This window comes from Tursiops truncatus, chromosome 6 (genome assembly GCF_011762595.2).
Source record: "Tursiops truncatus isolate mTurTru1 chromosome 6, mTurTru1.mat.Y, whole genome shotgun sequence".
In the NCBI taxonomy this organism is placed as follows: Eukaryota; Metazoa; Chordata; class Mammalia; order Artiodactyla; family Delphinidae; genus Tursiops; species Tursiops truncatus.
In genome coordinates, this window is record NC_047039.1 from 110,558,430 (window position 1) to 110,579,288 (window position 20,859).

The 20,859-nt window shown below is 50.8% G+C and overlaps 1 protein-coding gene across 4 annotated transcripts in view; it reads left to right on the forward strand.

Annotated features, from left to right (window-relative positions):
- Positions 1 to 5,751: 5,751 nt before the first annotated feature.
- The window catches only part of PRRC2B (proline rich coiled-coil 2B), a 58,621-nt gene continuing 43,513 nt past the window's right edge, over positions 5,752 to 20,859 (forward strand). For all 4 annotated transcript variants that reach the window (XM_033858885.2, XM_033858886.2, XM_073805664.1 and 1 more), the window contains exons 1-8: positions 5,752 to 5,889; positions 6,729 to 6,906; positions 9,676 to 9,778; positions 12,252 to 12,324; positions 16,233 to 16,376; positions 18,269 to 18,510; positions 18,974 to 19,095; positions 19,528 to 19,670. In XM_033858885.2, the coding sequence (XP_033714776.1) occupies positions 5,775 to 5,889; positions 6,729 to 6,906; positions 9,676 to 9,778; positions 12,252 to 12,324; positions 16,233 to 16,376; positions 18,269 to 18,510; positions 18,974 to 19,095; positions 19,528 to 19,670 (1,120 nt within the window). In that variant the 5' untranslated portion in view covers positions 5,752 to 5,774. The remainder of the gene's footprint in view (positions 5,890 to 6,728; positions 6,907 to 9,675; positions 9,779 to 12,251; positions 12,325 to 16,232; positions 16,377 to 18,268; positions 18,511 to 18,973; positions 19,096 to 19,527; positions 19,671 to 20,859) is intronic.

Sequence of the window (20,859 nt, forward strand, 5' to 3'; positions counted from 1 at the left end):
AGAGAGAGAGAGAGAGAGAGAGAGAGAGAGAGAGAGAGAGACAGAGACTGCTGATGTTTGTGAAAACCGAGGGGCAAGCAGAGTAGCCAGATGGGTGTGGGGCAGAGCTGGGCCCCAAACCTGACACGGATTCGCTGGAGGAGGTACATACCTGCAATACCGTTGGGGAAACCAGAGTGTTCTTATTTGTATTTTGGATTTGTATCCAGTGAAATCTGGCTTAATAAATGAACCCTTGCATGCCCTGAGGCTGGTGTCTGTAATCTTGCTTTGTAAAGGGCCGGGTAGTAAATAGTTGTTGCTTTGTGGAGCATGCTGGCCTCTTGCGCATTCTTTAGGCTGACTGTAATTTGCCCACCCTGCTCTAAGAGAGAACTGGGGCTGAAGGGTGTTCATCTGTGCAGTCTGACTGTGGAGCGCTGCAGTGAACGACCATGGACCATCAGGCCCCTCCCCACAGGTGTTGTCTCCGTAGCAATGGTGGCTCAGTAGCGTTGCTTGTTGGCACCCCAGATTGCTATAGAAATACAGGATCCAGTCCGATGTGTGGCGAGACATGGCTGCTTTGACAGTAAGTCGTGTGATTCCATGGCTGTGGCTTATTAACATTGACATGGGTTTTTTTTTTTTTTATCTTTTTTTGTTTACATTGACATGTTTGATTTTAGAACCCGCTGGCATTTGTGAAATCTTGTCTTGGCCCCTCAGTTCTGTAGGTGGGGAAGCTGAGGTCTAGAGAGGCCAGTAGTGTGCCCAGCAGGTGCAAAACTTGGTTAAAAAGTGGGAGAAGGGTCCCTCCAAAAAGTGCACGTATGGGTTTAGTTGCAGACGTTAGTCCAGTGTGCTCCCTGTTTTGGCTTCACGGAGGGGCTCTTTTCAAAAGGAATAGAAAGCATATTCCCTGAACATAGTAGGTGCTCAGTAGGTGTTGGCTGAATGGCTGAATTTATTTAGAGGACGTAGTTCAAGCAACAGCTGTTGACCAACTGATACCTCTTAGTGCCCCTTGGCCAGGGTTTTCTTTATTGTTTTCTGGGGTGCGGGAAGCGGGGGTACAGTCAGGCTCCGGTCTCCTAGTGCTCCCTGAGGGTGAGTGTGGGGACTGGTCAGTTCGGAGAAGCGTGGTGTCACCGGGAAGACCCACTGAGAGCTCTCTGTGTCTACTCTAACCTCTGCCCATGGGCCCAGGAAGTACAGAATCAGAGAAAGATCGGTTTGTATCAGTGAACTGGCAGAAGTGTGGACTGACAGGCTTTTTTTTTAAGATTTATTTTTTATTGAGGTAACATTGGTTTATAACATTATATGTTTCATGTGTACAACCTTATATTTCTACTTCTGTATGCCCCAGTGCGTGCCCACCACCATGTAGTCTCTGTCCGTCACCATACGTTGATCCCCTTTGCCCATTTCGCCCTCTCCCCACCCCTTCCTTTCTGCTAACCATTGCTCTGTTCTCTGTATCTGTGTTTTTGTTTGCTTTGGTCTGTTCATTTATTTTTTTTGTTTGTTGGTTTGGTTTTTTATATTCCACATATGAGTTGAAATCATACAGTATTTGTCTTTCTATGTCTGACTTATTTCACTTAGCATAATGCCCTCAAGGTTCATCCATGTTGTCACAAATGGCAGTTTCATCTTTTTTATGGCTGAATAGTATTCCATTGTGTGTGTATACCACATCTTCTTCATTCATCCATTAGGCTATTGTAAATAATACTGCGATGAACATAGGGGTGCATGTAGCTCTTCAAATTAGTATTTTCATATTCTTTGCATAAATTTCCAGAAGTGGGATTGCCAGCTCATATGGTAGTTTTGTTCTTAGTTTTTGAGGAATCTCGATACAGTCTTCCATAGTGGCTACACCAATTTACATTCTTGTGGATTGACAGATTTTTTTTTTTTTTTTTGCAGTACGCGGGCCTCTCCTGCTGTGGCCTCTCCCGTTGTGGAGCACAGGCTCTGGACGTGCAGACCCAGCGGCCATGGCTCACGGGCCCAGCCGCTCTGCGGCATGTGGGATCTTCCCGGACCGGGGCACGAACCCGTGTCCCCTGCGTCGGCAGGTGGACTCTCAACCACTGCGCCACCAGGGAAGCCCGGATTAACAGATTTTAAGAAGACTTTCTAGTAGTATCTATAGAAACAAGAATTTTTCTGGTCAAGTTTCAGAATTATAAGACATTTGATTTTTTAAAATCAAGCATGTTGGGCTTCCCTGGTGGCTCAGTGGTTAAGAATCCGCCTGCCAGTGCAGGGGACACGGGTTCGAGCCCTGGTCCGGGAAGATCCCACATGCCGCAGAGCAACTAAGACCGTGTGCCACAACTACTGAGCTTGCACTCTGGAGCCCGTGAGCCACAACTACTGAGCCCACGTGCCACAACTACTGAAGCCTACGCGCTTAGAGCCTGCGTTCTGCAATAAAAGAAGCCACTGCAATGAGAAGCCTGCGCACCGCAGCGAAGAGTAGCCCCTGCTCTCTGCAGCTAGAGAAAGCCTGCGCACAGCAGCAGAGACCCAACGCAGCCAAAAATAAATAAATACAATAAAAAAAATTTTTAAAAATCAAGCATGTTAAGATTTAATGTAGCAATTTGATGGCCCAGGATGTCTGGTGAATAATTTTTATTTCTCTTTGTTGGTTTGGTTTTTAATTTAGTAAAGAACTAGTTATCTGGATTTAAATGAATGATGCGGCATCTGTAGTCCTGCAAGTTGTGTGGCTGGGAAGGAGACATCACTGGCTTTGTTCAGAAGTGTTTGTAGGTTCAGTGGTCAGGTGAAAGTTGTGGTCAGAGACAGCAGAGATGTAGCTGTAAGTTAGCATTTTCCATCATTGTGCTGAAGTGAGGGATTCTGGAACGTGCTTCTTATTAATCGGCTGTGTGACCGTGGGTGAGTCCCGTCATCTTTGTAGGCTGGACTTTGGGTGGAGCTTGTGTCCATTTTATCCTCTGCTGTATCCCAGTCCCAGCTCAGGGCTTGGGCACATGACAGTGCCTGCCTAGTAAAAACGTGTTGAATAAACGATTGTAATACTTTCCTGTGGTCGCTGTGACAAATTACCACAAATCTCGTGGCTGAAAACAGCACAGATGTGTTCTTTCCGAGTTGTGGAGGTCAGAAGTCTGAAATGAATCTTGCTGGGCTGAAATCGAGGTGTCGGCTGGGCTGGGCTCCTTCTAGGGGATGCTCTGGGGGAGAATCCGTTCCCTGGCCTTTTCCAGCTTCTAGAGGCGGCCTGCATCCCTCTGCTCGTGGCCCTCTTCCAACTTTAAAGAGCACCCCTCCGGCCTGTGCTACTGTTGTCAACCGCTTAGGGTCTGACCCTCCTGCCTCCCTCCTGTAAGGACCCTTGTGATTACCTTGAGCCCACCCAGGTAATCCAGGATAATCTCCCCAGCTCAATATCCTTAATTTCATCACACCTTTGCCTGAGAAGGGGACATATTCTCGGGTTCTGGGAATTAGGATGTCAACGTTTTTGTTATTCAGCAGGTCACACTAGTTTGTAAAGAGTGCCAGCAGTCCCTCAGTATCCCATTTATAGCCCATGGAATGGTCTCCTATGGATGAATAAAAGACTCCATCCCTCTGCCGGGGCCCCTCCTTGGACCCCCGCTGGAGCTGTAGGGCCTCTTCAGGGCTGCCCTCTCAGGCTGCCCCATACATTTCCCACCTGGAAACCTTCAAAAGTGCTTATTTAAGGCTTTTCCTTTTACACCCAGAGTCAGCAAGTTTGCAGGCCACTTGTCCTGTTGCATATTTTTTGTTTCTTTAAAAGCAGTATGAAAAATGTAAAAAAGCAAATAATTTTTAGCTTGAGGGCCTTACAAAACAGGCCATTGGCTGGGACCCTGACTGGTGTTTGCCAGCCCCTGTTTTAGACTGAGCTGTGCAGGCTGGGGCCACGTGTGGCCGTCACCTTGGTGGCAGTCTCAAGGGCTTTTGTTCATAGTGGAATGTGTGTGTGCCCATGGGTATTGAGAGGGATTCATGTTCCTACCCCAGTGATCTTTTCTGTTGGTTTGATATGACAAGTGTCTAAAATTAAGATCTCATCTAGTCTTAATGGAGAAGTTCAGGTTGTTTTCCATTTGAAAGCCTATTAATTACTGGTCTGACACAGACACAATACAGTCCCTTTCCTGGAGGAGGGGCTTACAGCCCAGTCGGGGGAAGCAGCCAGGGGAGGTTATTACTAGTTCTGACTTTGGCAGAAACTCACTGGATCCAGCTTTGGGGAGGGAGATTTAAAGATAAAGGGGTGTGTCCTGGAACCCTTGGCATCAGAACTCGAATTTGGACACTTTTGGCTGGTTTCCCTCCCTGTCATCGCTGTTCCTTGCTCCTGGTACGTGAGGCAGGCACTGGGGAGGGTGGCTGGCATCGAGTGCTCTCACGTGTAAACTTGGCGAGCACCTGAGCGTTTCTGCTGGTTTGTTTCTTCGTGGAGCCCTGTCTCCTGGACACTGCAGTGTGGTTCGCTTCCTGGGGATTGGGTGCTGCACGTGAGCCTCTCCCTTGGCTGGCTCTTGCTGCACCTGGTAGGTGACCCCTGCACATCCTGTGCAGCTCAGGACGCTCACCCCTAGGCATCCATTGAGGTGCCTGAGTGTTTCCGGATACACATTGCGTGCTTATCTGTTCCTGTACCTGAGACAGTGACCAGCGGGTCTTGAGTGTCAGGTTTCATGTGAAATGAATGAAAGGATGGATGTACCCAGCTCACTGGATGTGCTCTTCTGGCCGGCGTGGCTTCAGAATAGGATCAAATGACAGACCTTCGTGCTGCAGCTGCACCAAGTGCCTGTTATGAGTCATGGATGTTTTCACAGTTACCTCCGTCCTGTCATTTTACCGACATGCCCAAACTGGTGCTTTAGCTTTCTTTTCCATACACTAATTCTAATGGGAGGTAATGGTCACTTGTACAAGTTTTAGTTTTCCATGGTCAAGTTTAGAGCCAGTGAGGCCAAGGGTGAGGGTGGAATAAAAGGCACTGGAGCTGGCATGTGGCCTTACTGAGTATTGAAATGGATGAGCGAGGAAGTGAATGAGGAAAGTGCTCCTAGAGGAGCCTGTAGAAAGTTAGAAGGTGGCAGAGGGGAAAAGCTTCTTCCTTGGTCGGTTTTTCAAGACGTTCTCTGAGTGGAAGGCAGGAGTGGATGGTGAAGCCGCGGGGGCTCTGCACCGGGAGGCCTGCTCTCTGTTTGCCCCGTCTGCATCTCGGAGTGCTGGTCCTTTAGTGTGAAAGGTACCTGCACCCCGCTGTTCCTGGGTGATTTCCTGACTGTGTGCTTCCCTTTGCTTTGGGTTTGCTCATCCTTGAAATGGACAGTAGCCTTCCATAAGGACGACCTTATTTTCGATGTGACGCGGATGTGCTACAAGGGGCGAGCATTTGTTTTTCCACCTTGCGGAGCTGTCCTTGACTCAGGGAGCGGACTCGGTGTGCAGAAGTTTACATCTCAGTGTGGTTGGTGAGTGATAAGAGTCAGCTGCTTTTCAGGCAGGGAGGGTTCTTAGCGTTGCTCTTTAAATGTGAGCAAGGCTGCCCGTGCGCGCTAAGGGCAACTTTCTAGGGACAGAGTCCGTCCAAAGCGTTCTTCAGATCTTTAAGGAGATCCGTGAGCCCTGAACGATTCCGTCCACTGGATCAGAGGTTCTGGTGGATTAACACTTTTTGGTTTTTTTTCCCCCCACTTCAAAGGCAGATCGGGAGCGGTGCCGAGAAAAATTTCCTTACTAGATGACATTTCATCGCAATGTCCGATCGTTTGGGGCAAATAACCAAGGGCAAGGATGGGAAAAGCAAGTATTCGACTCTCAGCCTGTTTGATAAGTATAAAGGAAAATCAGTAGACTCGATCAGATCCTCAGGTAAGAGGGGGTTGAGGCCAGTTCCTTATGCTTTCCCTTAAGCGAGAAGCTCCAGGTCAAGGATCAGGAAAACCTAGAGTCCCCTGTCTGGTCAGACAGGAATGGTCCATGCAGACCAGTCTGCTGGGCACGTGGGGGTCATCCTGTAGTTCAGGGGAAACACGTCACCCTCTGCTCCTAATTGATGTATGATTTCAGAGCCTGGAATGTCCTGACTCTGCTGTACTAGGATTATTCCCTCCTCTGTCTTATCTTACTGAAGCCATGGACATTTTGAGCCCGATGGGCAGAATGGAATTTAATTTGCATTAGAGTTACCCCTTTAGGTTTCATGGTTCTACTATTCCGGAGCTGGGCGGGGAAAGTTCCTGTTGATTCTGTCCACACCCCTTGAGAATTTTATGAATGCCGGGGGCCCTGCTCAGGCTTGGCTTGGGTCTAGGCGAGGCTGTCCCTTCAGTCCTGCTGTAACGAGGCCAGAGCAGTCTCCCCTCTGCACAGGGCTAGTCATTCTGTGGGATGGAGGTTTCTAGGCCTGGCCCCTCCCCCATGTCCTAAACGCCCTGAGCCTTCTGCCCACGAGCAAACTGGAAGCCTCCGCACAGACTTCAGCAGCTCCTGTGTCTCTGAAGTCCTCGGTGAAGGGCTTGTAAAAGGACTGACTACAAGTGACCACCAAGCACTTTTTGTGTGTTTGCGTGGCGGGTCTGTCCCTTGTTTGTTGTTTGGTTGCCTCTGTCATTATCCTCTAGAGTTTGGAAGAGCAGCTGAATGAACCCGGCATCTTTCCTTCCATGACTTTCTGTGCAACATCTCTTTCCACCTCTCCCTCCACACAGTTATTCCTAGACATGGCTTACAGAGTCTCGGGAAAGTTGCCACAGCCCGGCGTATGCCACCGCCTGCAAACCTGCCAAGCTTGAAGTCTGAAAACAAAGGAAACGACCCCAACATCGTTATAGTACCCAAGGACGGGACGGGATGGGCAAACAAGCAGGATCAGCAAGACCCAAAGAGGTGAGAGCAGAGGGGCGGGCGGAGGGCCGGGAGCTGGAGCTGCGTCCGTGGCCGGCCCCCTCTCCTCCTGCAGGGGCAGCTCTGGAGAACTGGGCAGGTTCCAAAGGAAGCTTCTTTCACCCCGACTCCTGCTACTTAGCAGTTTCTTGCTCCCTGCCTTCATTTTTCCTGGCTCTGGGAGCCGATGCAACAGTGTTTCTGTGAGCTGCCTTTCCCTGGTGACCAGTGTCCCCTGTGCCTTGTTAAGAAGGGCTCACCTCTCCCACAGGAGCCACTGTGGGGAGAGCTGAGTGCTTCACCTGGTTGGGGTCCCTGGGTGCTGGGCCCCAGGTAGAGAAGGTGGAGCCGTCCCAGCTGTTGGGGCAGCAGCGCCCCACACAGGTGTCTGCACATGCTCTGTAGGACTCAGTTACGAGGACAGCCGCCCCAGTCCAGGCACTCGGGGTCAGCGCGCAGCCTCCCTGCAGGCCCACCCTCTGCCGGCACAGCACTTACGGGAGCCTTAGGAGGCCCGGGATCTGGCACAGAGATCATCATTAGAGGGAGGTTGTGTGGTGGCGCTGAAAGCACGAGTGTGCCGCCTGAGCCTTCGTTCCTCCTTCCGTGGCCCGTGGCCCGGCTGCGTTCCAGCCAGCGGTAGGGTGTCCAGGAAAGAGGATTGGGGTTTGCGCTGGGAGGGGTTTGGGGAAGGACGGGGCCTCTCTGAGGCTGGCAGGCAGAGCCCTGCTGCTGGGCTTGGCCGTGAAAACAGAGCAGTCCAGCCTCATACCCTCTCCTGCCCTGTGTTTCCCCTGTGGTCTGGCTGCTGATTGATACTCAGGACCCAGAAAGTAAAAGTGGCCCAGAGCACAGCCTGCCAGCCAGGGTCCTTTTCTCTAATTGGAAGTGGCCAATAGCTTCTGTAAAACTTCTGTAGTTACTTCAGACCATATGTAGAGAGTGAGCCAATAATTCGCTCAGATGATCAGTAATAACTGAAATTTTAAGACAGTTCCTAACCGTTGGCTTAGGGATCATCCTGATTGACGGTATAGTGTGACTTTTAGAACTGGACAGATGTGTGTGATTTCCAGCCAGGCCATTTATGGGACCTGGTTTATTTGACTTCTGAGCATCATTGTCCTCCTGTGAAGTACAAATAACACCTGGTTCCGGGGGTGGCTACAGGAAATGGATGAGATTGGCCCAAGTCACGTGTTTAGCACAGGGCCTGGCACAGAGGTGATACGTGGCGGATGTCCTCATTCTGTTCAAGTGTAGACGCTGCAAACAGCTCGGTGTAAGCGTTGAAATGCCTCTGCTACTGAAAGTTCTAGAGAGAGAGGACAAAGCCTTGCTCCCTCCTTTTATCCAGTCTTATGTACCAGTAGCATCGAAAGCGTCAGGCATCTTCAACGAGGCCAGTGTGCTGAAGCATGTTTGCCAGCCAGAGGTGAAGAGTGAGTGTTGGCGGGGGCAGCAGACCCCGGCGCTGCTTCTCTGCCTCCCCTGGGCCACATCCTCACGAGGCTGTCAGGGAGTTGGCCGAGTAGGGGGGCCACACCTGCTGGGACTCAGTGTTTGGAGACCACAGAAGTGACACCACCTGGAAGCATCTATTTCAGGTAGAAGGTGATGTGAGAGAGGAGGGTCAGTGGCCTTCATTGTGTAATAATCACAGGTGGTGAGTTACTCGGTTGAGTAAGCCTTGGATGTGTGTAGAATTTGCCTTCAGCTGAGCCACCGGCATTGGGTGGATTCTGGCCAGGGGATTGCTGTCCTCCTTGAAGCTCGTCGCATGGAAGGTTGAACAGAACGAGTGACTGGAAGGCTGCAAGTTGGCAGAAATCTTCCTTCAGAACCCTTTCTTATTGCTCTCAGAATATGACTTGTGGGGTATAGATCGACAGACGCACCTTTGCTGGAGGGTAGCTCCACGGTATCTTTTAAACTTTAAGACGTCTTTTGATCCAGCTGTCCCACTTCTAAGAACTTAGACTACTGAATTGCATACACACAAGTGTGCCAAGATGTGTACACAAAAATGCTCATTGCAGTTTTATCTGTAATAGAAGAAAAATTGGAGGTTGGCACATTGTGGCCCATCCACCTGTACTGTGTCATTAAAAGAAAGCAGTAGATCCATGTGTGTTGTCACGAAAAGATGTCAAGGGCATTGAGTAAAACACGAGTTGCTGGACTGTGTGTATGGTGTTACCCTACTTGTGTTACAAAATGCTATGCTAATATACGTAGAAAAATCTGCTTGAGTTTCTCTCCGGAGGATGAGATCGTGACAAATTCTGTGTTACATGTATTTATTTATTTTTATCATGAGCATGTATTTCTTTTATAAGCCAAGAGAAGGTTTAAAAAAAAAAAATCTGCTCATGCTTCAAAGAGATCAGCCCCTGAGGAGCTGTGAGCTCTTGGTCAGGAGCGAGGGGCGGGAGCTCAGAGCCCATTCCCTGCCCCGACGCAGTCTCCCTCGTGACATGTCCTCCATCACTTCGTTGTTGGCCGTGAGCTTTCAGTCTTCGCAGACAGAAGGCTCTGTGGAAAGGCAGAGGGCTGGCCTGTCCTATCAGGCGTCGGTGAGCAGACCTCACAGGTGGTCCAGTTTCTCGTTGCCTTGGCCAGCCTAGGAGTCTGCCGGGGAAGGTATCTTTATTGGCCAGAGGAGGTCTTGCTCCCAGCCAGCGAGCAGCCGTGTCTCTCGGGAATGTGGAGGGACCTTGTGGGCTTGGCCGGCGCCTGTCTAATTCCTGTGTGTGTCCTGCCTTTGTCTAGTTCCAGTGCGACGGCCTCTCAGCCGCCGGAGTTGCTGCCGCAGCCGGGTTTGCAGAAATCTGTCTCCAATTTGCAGAAACCGACACAGTCGATCAGTCAGGAGGTAGGTGCTGGGGACCCGGTCCCGATGCTTGCCTAGGCGTCGGCGCCTCTGAGCTCCCTGGCGCTGGGGACCGATGGGAGCTGTCGCTGAGAAGCGTGGCTCTGCGTGACGTGCTCATTCCAGAGGCAAACCTGATGAGTGACTCTTGAGAGAGACCCCAGATGCAGAATAGAATATAGACGCCTAATTTGATTCCAGTTGCCTTAGCTTGAGGTGAGTCACTCTGGCAGCTACAGGCTAGATCGGGCCCCCCGCAGTGTCTCCCCGGAAGCAAGTGTCAAAAGGAGACAGCAGGTGTTAGGCTACAGAAGGTTCAGTGGTCTGGTGAGTTTGGAAAACAAAATGAAGCCAGCTCCTTTGCTTGGTTTTCTTAATGTCATATTTTCTCTCGGTGTCTTCAGTATGCTAATGTGTCCTGTGAGTCTCCGAGAAAAGGACATCATGGACAGCGGTCCCGAAATGTATTTATCCTTGGAAACCTCTTTTCGTCGAACGTCTCTAGAGACTAGTGTCTCTCAGAGCATGCTGTGGGAAATACCAAGCTGTGATCCTTTATTTGTTGCTGCACTTCATACGCCTCTAAACAGAGTCATGATTTAATCAAGAGCTCATATCCTACTTGGCCCACTGGTGTCTGTCTGTGGGTACAGAGGCCGGTATCTGGTGGCTAGAAATCTAGGCAAGGTGTCTGAATCTTTTAGAAGACCAGAAAAAATCTAGACAGATGCCTGGCGTTCACTGGCTCCCTTGAAAGAATGACTCAGTTTGCATTGCTGCCTGGGCAGTAGAAGGACCGAGGTGCCGTCCCCATCTGCGGGGAAAGCTTATGGCTTTACCAGAGGGACACCCTCCCTGCCCAACACTGAACTGTGCTTTGAAATTAAAGGAGAAGCAAGAAGAAATCCACATTCATGCGAGACTGCATGTTCATTGGCCTAAATCCACTGGGACCTGCTGATCAGTCAGAGCATGTAGTGTGGAGTTCGTATCTGTTTCCCAGAATTTGAAGCTGAGTGCGATTAAGGAGCCCTGGTTGTTTCTACAGCCCTGGCTCTACGTCAGACTCACCTTCCAAGCTTGTTAGAGACAAACAGGCCTGGGCCGGGCCTGCGTGCGGCTTGGGCACCTGTGGAGCACGGGTGCCGCGGGGACTGTGGTCGGGTCGGGCCCTGTCCTGCAGCTGGCACGCGGGCCCTCCGCCTGGCGCTTACCAGCTCTCCTCTCGTGCGGGGACGGTGTTGGGAGGAGACCCCCGGTGGTTCCCAGCTTTGGGGTGAGATTTGCCACAGTGTTGTTAACGCCTTCGTGGCCCCTAGGCCTTCTCTTCCGGGGGTGAGGGTGGGGGCCATCCCTGTGGCTTCAGGCTTGGCTGCAGACCCCGAGCCGGAGGCTGTGGGATGGCAGTGCCCTGGGGCCCCCTGCTTCCCGCTGGTCTGGAGCCTCGCCCTTCCCAGCAGGGGCTGCCCTGCCCCTGTCACGGTGCTGGCATTTCCCTTGTGTGGTCTGCACGGGGGACCCTGGGCGTTCCAGGCCTCTCAGGTCAAGCACTCAGGGCAAGTCTGTGATAAATACAGGCGTTATTGCGCCTACTCAGCTCTGCATCGAAGGCAAGAGAGACAGCCGTCTGCCTTGAGTGTGTGTGGCGGAAGAGGCAGGGGGAGGATGGGAAGGGGTAACTGTTTATCCAGGATCTAGTCCAGTAAGTGATGGAACGTCATGCTGCATCAGCTTGGATTTGTGTATCTTTACCTTCGGTTGTTAAGTAGCATGTTGTTGGGAAGACAGCTGAGTTCAGTGGTTGGGGACCTGAAGGGGCTTTGGGCGTGGGCAGGGTGGGGACAAGTCCTGGTCCCGCCTCGCTAGCTGAGTGTCTAACCCAAGTGACCCAGGTGTGCCTAGCACCGTGCCTGGCGTGCGGTGAGCTTTCAGCAGAGGTGAGCCGAGCCGGGCAAGCCCAGATGAGTGGAGGCGGAAGGCCGCGCACCTGGGGAGTGGTGCCTTGTGGCACGGCAGTGATTGTGGAAAGTGGTGCTGCCGCCTGGCCAGCGACTCGTCAGGCACGTGAGCCTTCCCGCGCGCGTGTTCTGTTAGCGGCGCCACCCAGTTTTTCAGACACACTAGAATTGGGGTTTGGTCTTGTCCCTGGAGCAAGACAGAGTAGCTCTGCGTGGGCATGAGGGGCAGCCTGGCAGCATGTTCCGAGCGCACCGCTGGCTCTGCCGTGGGACCCTGAGCTGGCCGCTCGCCCTCCGGCCTGCCCCTCGTCTGTCATGTGGCCGTGGGTCCTGACCCTGGACTGTTGCCCGAGTGGGAGGCTGCGTGGAAAGCCCGCGTGGTTGGACCTTACCCCGCTGGTGGTGGTGGGTACATCAGTGTAGGGTCTGGACCTCAGGTGAGGGTCCGAGGGCACCTTGTTCTGACTCGCTCAGGGAGTGGACCGCAGACCCTGTTCTCATTGTCTTCCTTCTTTCAGAATACAAATTCAGCGCCAGGTGGACCAAAGTCATGGGCACAGCTGAATGGAAAGCCAGCAGGACACGAAGGTGGTAAGTGTGTGTGTGGCGTGGCGGTGGGCGGGTGGGAGGGAGGTGTGCCTTTTCTGGGATGCTCCAGTTCTGTCCAGGCAGTCTTCGGCTTGCAGCTTTGTGGACTCTCCTCCCAGAGCGAGTTACTGCCTTTGCCCCGGCGGTGGAAGTGCTGATTCTGCAGAGCACGTCAGCTCTTTGGTTTCACTGAACATTATTGCTAAGGACAGCCCTCCCAAGGTGTGCGGAGAGACCGGGCGCTGGCCCTGGGCTCCCTCGTCGGCCCCAGGGAGGAGGTGTTGCCTGCGGGGCACTGGTTTTGTACCTGGGTTTGCACATCAGCAGCCTCGGGAACTGCTTGCTTTTGGGCAGTGACACCAGAGCATGCGGAGGTTGCGTGGTATTTGTTACCATTGGTGTCCCGCCTGACACAGGGACTCAGACGGCTGCAGTGGTTCTGCACAGCCGTTGTGGGGTGAGTGGAAGGGGAAAGCATCCCGAGTTTTAAGTGAATGCCGAGCAACAGACTGAAATGGCTCCAAGGCAGGCCCAGAGCAGAGCGGCCCCCGAGTGGCATGGCTGAGGGGCGCTGGGGCAGAGGGAAATCTGGCTCCCCTCCAGCATCTGGAGCCCTTTGAGAATGTGGGCCCAGGGTCCACGGGTGTTCTTGAGAGGAGCCAAAAACCCAGATTCTTCTACATGAACTCCTGGTTTCCCAGCGTAGGCGTGCGTATTTCTAGCACACTGTGCAGAGCACGCTGGGCGGCGCCCCAAGCTGGATGGAGAGGGACGGTGGTGTGAGTGGCTACACCGCAGTTGCTTTTTTTCCTGTAAACCAGCACGGGCTGCCTTTTTTACCCTTGGCTCCTGTCCCGGCACTGCCCTCTGTCTTCTGCGTATCCCTGCTGGCCAAGGCCTGGCCAGACTTTACGTTTTATGGCTTAGAGTAGAAAACCAGCTCCGTGTGCCACCTTCCCCACACACCCCTGCCACTCCGATGCCCCAAGGACGGGCCCCTCTAGCCTCCGGTCGCTGTGCGGTTGAAGGCCCACCCCTTCCTCAGCCCGAAGGTGTGCCGGGGGCTTTGGAGCCGCAGCTCGCCTAGAGGAGAAAGGGCAGGGGGAGCTCAGCTGGCTGCCCCAGCCTGGAGGGTGAGCGGGGCCAGGTGGGGCGGGGATGCAACAAGGCACTGCAGACGGGAAGCAAGGTCTTCACGGAGGCATGACGGAGATGATTCACTGGACTGTTAACAGTGGTTCTTTGCTTTCTATAGCCTTCATTTCCATAAGGTTGCAATTTCCTTAAGTAAATGGAATATTCATTTTAATCTAACAAGAACTTACAGAGATTAAAAAAAACTAGTGTAAATTGGCACTGCCCGTCACACACCAGCACGAATACCCTTTGACCTGGAGGTTCCACTTGGAGGAAATCACCCTGTAGATGATACTTACAGCTGTGTGAAATGACATGCACGAGATTATTCATTGCAACGTTGTAATAGCAAAAGGTTGGACACAGTCCCTTGAAATGTGCGTCAAAGGATGGTACTTTAATGAAATACTACTTGGCTGTAAGGGAAAAAAGCAGTTTTCTACCGATCTGGCAAGATCTCCAGGACATATTCTTCAGTGAAAAAAAGTGTGGAATAGTACGCAGAGTATATTACCATTTGTGCAAACAACTGGGGAGAGGGAAAGTACGCTTCTAAAAATGTTGTATGCGCATTAAAAAAAAATCTCTGGAAGGAAACATAAGAGGAAGGGAGAGAAGGAACGAAACAGAAGACTACCTGTTTTGTGAGGGTGTTTGAAGTAGGCAGATGGGGCACGAGGGTAGGAGGTAGGCTTCTGTTTATGCTCTTTTTTTTTTTTTTTTTTTTTTTTTTTTTTTTTTTTTATTTTTATTTATTTTTTTTTTTTTATGCTCTTTTAAGGCTTTTTACCTTTGAACCTTTTGATTGTATTACCTATCAAAAGAAAACTTGATTTAGAAAATAATCCTAAAACACAGTAAAATACTCTGTAAACATGTGATAGCTCGTCTGGGAGACGGCAGAGCCCAGTAGCCCAAGAGGAGAGAACAGACACGTGCCGACCAGGTGGGGCCGGGGCGGGAACCCGGCTTCTGGTTCCCCTCCTATGCCGGGGTCACAAGCCCGCGATGCCACCAGGGCTGTGGGATTTGGGGGTGTGGCCCACAAACATTTTCATGACTCTTTGGAACTCAGAAGGGTTCTTCCTGAGTTGACAGACTCTCTCCATGTAGAAGGTGGTCGTTTGGTCTGTTTCACTTGGATCAGGCCCAGGAGGCCTGCTTGTGTGGCCTCAGGCAGAGGCCAGAGGCACATGGCTCGTGGGCTCTGCTGCCAGAGCACCACCGGCGGCTCCATCTGGGGCCTCAGAGAAGCCCCTGATTTCACTGCCTCAGTTTCTCATGGCAGAGAACAGATGGTAGGAGGGATTGGTGGGTGAACATTACAGGGTGTTCAAACCTTAGGAATACTACTACTTTGGTTTGAGATTTTGAGTTCTTCACTTTATCTTTTTTATCTGTGGAGGGTAAGTTTAATTCATGATTAGAATAATACCTTCATGACTGTTGAGGCAGAAAAAAAAGTACTAGGCGTTTGCTGTTGTTGTTGCTGTTGTTTTTTAACTTCAAATTATCTCCTTTTTTTCTTTTCTTTTGGCCGCGCTGCACGGCATGCAGGATCTTAGTTCCCCGACCAGGGATGGAACCCGCTCCCCCTACAGTGGAAGCGCGGGGTCTTAACCACTGAACCGCCAGGGAAGTCCCTCTACCATATTTTAAAAGCAAGACTTTCGTATTTCATTCTTGCCAATGACCTTTTAACATAATGAAGCAACTATGTGAGCAGTAGTGCTCCTTTGCGACACTTGGCGATTATCTCTCAGGTTAATCATTGGTTAATAATGTGTCCAGTTATCCCCCCGGCATGTTCATTTGACCCTGGACCTTTTTACTAAGTGGGATGGTGGATGAATCACCGCCTTGTGCATCTGCACTAATCCCTGCTGCATCTTTCCGGCAAAGTCTGCCTGAGTTAGCAGGTCCTCAGATCAGTAATACCTAGGGACAGATTTGGCTGTATTGTCTAGGGATCAAAGCATGTCACAGTTGGACATTTTACTGTGTGATGTTGCTGTTATTAAGTTTGTGTGGTGCTGGACATGCGCTGTGTATTCCAGGAGAGGGACCAAATCCCACTCTAGACCCTAAAATGCATCGTTTATTATTATCTATTCATTGAAAAGACGATTGCAGGTTCCCGGTGCTAAGTGCTGTGAGTGATTGGAACAAAGTTAAGAAAAGGCTTCTTCTCTGCAGAGTTCATAGTGTAGGGGAACGAATGAAAGAACAAAGAAGTTGTTCCCAGATCGCAAGAGTGAAATGTTTGGTCTTGTAGGGCTTGAGGATCTCTGTAGAAAATAGTCAACTGGAGTGGACAGACGAAGAGGCATAAATCTAGGGTGAGGGTGTAAATCTAGGGTGGAGGCGTTGGGGGCCAGGGCATTACCTCCACCCAAAAGCAGTTGGCTTCACTGGGCTGATTTCACCAAAGACCGTGCTTATCCGCCCCCCAGGGCCACTGGAAGGACCTTACTGCCTTCTTCCAGGAGTGGGAGGGAAGGATCTGGGCTGGAACCGCTGCCATACCTTACCCCCTGCCCTTTGTGACCAGCTCCTGCAGGGTGGCTGGCGAGGGACCTGGTGCGGTCTGCGGGCAGCCTCCCTTTGTCAGGGAACCCTAGTGCCACTCTGCGGGCACAGAAGGCCAGCGCAGACGGCGCCCCAGGAAGGAGCTCCCTTCAGGGCAGCGTGGCTGCCAGCGTGTGCCGTTGTTAAGCAGAGAGCTGTTGATGCCCATCTCACTGCTCCGCACGTCTTCCCAACTCTCTTGACAGGTTTAAGGGCCTCAAGCCGACTGTTATCCTTCTCTCCCGAGGAATTTCCGACGCTGAAAGCAGCTGGAGGGCAGGACAAGGCTGGCAAAGAAAAGGGCGTCTTAGATCTGTCGTATGGGCCAGGACCAAGCCTCCGCCCTCAGAGTAAGTGAACTGCAGCCCCTGTCTGGGCACCCACGGGAACAGCAGAATTTCCCCTTGTCTTTCTGCCCTCGTAGAAGCATGCCGTTTCTCGAGGAGCCAGGCTCCCTGGCTGGAAAGCACGCCCGTTGATCCTGCACCTGATCCATGCGTCTGCTGGACTTATTCCCTGGGCTGGGCTGGAGGTCGCTCCTCCTTTCTTGTCCTTTGGGTCAGGCCAGGCCTGTCCGCCTTCCCAGCAGGCATCAGATGTTAGTTCTGCTGTGCCTGGGTGGTCACGGCGAGGACAGACAGACCAAGGGTCAGTTAACTTGATTCCCGACTCAGGAGCTTGTTTTCTAACCAGCGGCTCCCAAACTTGGCTGAATCCTGTCAGAATCACTTGGGGCGTTTGTTAAAAAGTCTTGATTTCCAACCCTCGCCCATCCCCAGCCAAATTAGAATCTGTTTTTTTTTTTTTAACACGTTCCCCTGGTTGAGTAGCCGGCCCAGCACTAGCCTCCACGACCCCTCATCTGGGATCTGGCCAAGGGGTCAGCAGGATTGTGTAGCAATTCTCACTGGTACTATTTTTTTCTTCGTGGTCTTGGGTGGTTAGTATTCAAGGTGTTGTTTAGGAATGGGATTTTCCATCTGTTCTAATCACGGATTCTGAAGTAGCCCTTGGGGGGGGAGTTGATCAGGTTTTGAAATATGAGAGACTTTTATCTGCTTGTTTTGATTAATCCCCAAGGTATCCCAAAGCGAGAACAGATATCCTATAAATGAAACAATCACCGTGCAGCTCTCATAAAACATACGGCCTTTTCAGCGGCCTATGCTGGGGTATTTTGGCTGCTCCAAATACATAATCAAATTCCTTAGGCCAGGAACTCTAACTTTCTGGGATTAACTAAGATGAGCTGCTATAGGATTATAACCGTTTAGAAGTAGAAGCAGCTTCTGGGATCACTCCCATCTCCTCGTTTGAGAAGATGAAGAAGCAGATGGCCTGAGGGGTGACCAGGGCTTGGCCAAGATCACGCATGAGGCACCTGAAGAGCTGGGAGCAGTCTGTGACCTTGTGGCTCCGGTCCTGGGTTCCATTTTCTTAGGGGTCAGGTACTCAGGGACCTGTTTCAACTCCTAACTACAAGTTGACTGGAAAGAGGAGTCTTTTTGGCTCGTCTGATTCCTCGTTGGCCTCTGAATTCCACCAGGCTTTGCTACATTTGCAGTGGAAAGCCTCGTCTTAAAAAGATGGTCACAGAGGGTTGGCAGGTTTCAATCTGTGACCTGTGGGAGGGCCCCACAGGCCGCTGCCAAAGCAGGTGGGGTGAGGCCCGGTGGGTAGGGCCCCAGACCCTTCCAGCCCCCTCTCGGAGAGGGGAGAGCAGCTCTGCTTTACTTCACAGCTGGGGAGTCTCTGACTAGAGGTGCCACTGCTGAATGGAGCTAGAACACGTGTCCGGAACTCTCTCTGGTTCTGAAGTCCAGTCCAGTGCTGAGCACAGTGCTGGTCTTGTTGGGGTCAGCATGATTGTGGAAGAAATGACCCAAGGCTGCTTTCACTGGGGCCGTCTTGGTTTCTTTGGAGTGTCAGGTCTGAGGTTGTGTAGTTTCTGAGAGTCGATGAAGACCACGTCTCGTTGACACTTGCCTTCTCTCTGAGTGGACCTTATTTTGTGTTTCTCTGACAGTCAGACTCCCTCAGCAAGTTCATATTCATTGGCCAGGTGTCTGCCCCCCACCTTCCCTGACAGACTTGACCAGTCGACTCGATTCTTCACTTTTGTTTTTTTTATTTTTTAAAAATTTTTTGGTGAGTGAGGGGGGTCCCTTGACCTTCAGAACCTCATACAATCCCTCCTCCCCCTCCTCTTTCCTCTCCCCTTTTGCCCCCTTTCAATTTCCAGATGTGACAAGCTGGAGGGAGGGCGGTGGGCGAAACATAATTTCTGCCACGTCTCTGAGCGCCTCCCCAACTGAGCTGGGCAGCAGGAACTCGAGTGCGGGAGACGGAGCCCCCTCCTCGTCATGTACCAGCGATTCTAAGGACCCCTCTCTCCGCCCGGCTCAGCCTGTCCGAAAAGGGGCTTCACAGTTCATGGGGAATGTATACCACCCACCTACCTACCATGACATGCTTCCTGCTTTTGTAAGTCTCCGGAGTGTGCATTTTTTTCCCCATGAGGTCCGATTGTTCATGTCCAGCAGAACCTACTTCACGTGGTTGAATGTCCACCTTGGGTTCTCCCTCCCAGTTTCTTTGCCCTGATACCCTACTTTGGAGGCTTCCATTACTTTTGCATTTTCTCTCCTTCTTTTCAAATCTTAAGGGCCTCTGGCTTCTTTCCCTGGTGATGTGGATGTTATCTTAGCCTTAGCTCTTTAGAAGAAGGAGAGGCAGGTATATTCCCCAAGGCACAGGTCCCCAGATTTGCATACTGACAGCAGGAAAGAAATGGGGGAGATGGTGATTGATAGGATTAATTGGAAAACCCCAAGACTTTCCTGTTTCTTTTTCCCATTTTCCATTTTCCAAAACAAATTTTAATGCAAGTGGAACTTAGAATCTGGGTCATTACCAGAAAACCCTGTTCATTGATGTTATGTTTCAGATGTGTTCGCCACAGTCATCAGAGAACCAGGGTACAGTGGAACGAGGATCTTTTCCCCTTCCCCAGCTCCGTCTTGAACCCCGTGTTCCTTTTAGACAGTTCCAGATGAATGACCAAGACGGGTAAGGTTATTGCATTATAGTCACGTATGTAGAAATTAGCCTGGTTGGTGATACTGGACAAGATAGTGGGCTTACATATGAAAGTGCTTAGTCTTCTGGAGACCTCAGAGAAACCAGCTCAAGACCCAGGGAGTGTGAGAAGGCTGGGGCAGGACAAGAGATTTCAGGTTCCTGGCAGGTGAAGATTTGGCATGTGTTTATTGCTGCTACCCTAGACATTAGCCTGAGCATATAAAACTGCAGAACGAAGCAGAACTTCTTTCGAGGATGTATTTGTTCACTGTGTGTCCTTTAAAAAGGAGACGGTTTTAATATTAAGGGCACACATGAACCTTTGCAGTGTAGGATTTAGTTTTGGAAAAGTACTTGGGTTTGCTTCCGTATGTATACTTGACACGAGTCCAGCATCTTTACCCTTCTCTCTCTCATCAGAAAAGAAAACAGGCTGGGAATGACTCGCCCGATCCGTCCGCTGAGGCAGCTGGTGGAACGGGCGCCGAGGCCCACCATCATCAATGCGGAGAACCTGCGGGGCCTTGACGACCTGGACACCGATGCTGACGACGGCTGGGCAGGTGGGTGGGGGTGTTTGCTGGGGCTCACAGCTGCGGGTTTAGGAGGGGAGGACTGCGGTCTGTCTCTGCTTACCAAGGTTGGAAGTCCTCTGACACCAAGCCCACTGTTTTCCTCGGCAAGGTGCAATGGAAACAAGGGGCGGGGAGCAGCCTCGGCGCCCTGAAGAGATCCTTATTGGTTGGCACTCAGACGAGCAGTTGCTTCCTGACAGAGCCGTGTCTTCTTTTGTCTTTGGTCTTGACCTTAGAGGGGGAAAAGAGACTTTGTATAATGGAAAAGTTAAAACAAACAAGTGTAATGAACCCCAGGGAGCTCCCTGTCACTGAGTTTCAGCATTTCATCAAATGCGGACATTCTGCATTCTTATCTTCACCCAACCCCACCCCCCAACCTGATTATTTTCTTTTAAAATTCTTTTGGATTGTTTGTTTTCAAGTAAACTTTAACGGCGTTGAAAGGCACACATTTAATTTTACAGTTTTGACAGATGTATACGCTTGAGTAGCACAGCCGAGTCAGATACAGAGCACTTTCCTCACCACCCAGCCCCTCCCTAGCCAGTCTCCCTCCCGGACTGTGTCCAAGACTCGCCCAAGGCCTCCCTGTCTTACGATGAATCTTAACTGCAGACTGCAAACGAATGGAGTCCCACAGCTTTCCTTCTCCTGTGACGTTTGTGAGATTCATCCATGTTATGTATATCGATAGTTGCTTTTAATTACGGAGGTATATTTCAGTATACCTCAGTATAGTATCAAATACTATCATTTGTTCAAATACTATAATTTGTTTACCCATTCAAAAGTTCCATTATGAATGATATGTTCATTTCTCTTGGGTAAATATCTAGGAGTGGAATTGTTGAATTAAAGGGTAGGTGTGTGATTAGTTTTATAAGAAGCACCCAAGCCTTTTTCCATGGTGGTTCGTGATGCCATTCCCAGCCTCGATTTTGAGAATTTAGTTGCTCTGCATCCTCACAACACTTTGATGTGAGTCTTTTTATTTTTAGCCATTCTAGTGGGTGTGTAGTGGTATCTCGTTGTGCTTTTAACTTTCATCTTGCTGATGACTAATGATGATAAACACGGTTTCATGTCGATTTGCCTACTGGTGTCTTTGTGTGTGTGTGTGTTCGGATACAAGTCCTTGGAGACTTAACATTTCACAGATATTTTTTCCAACTGC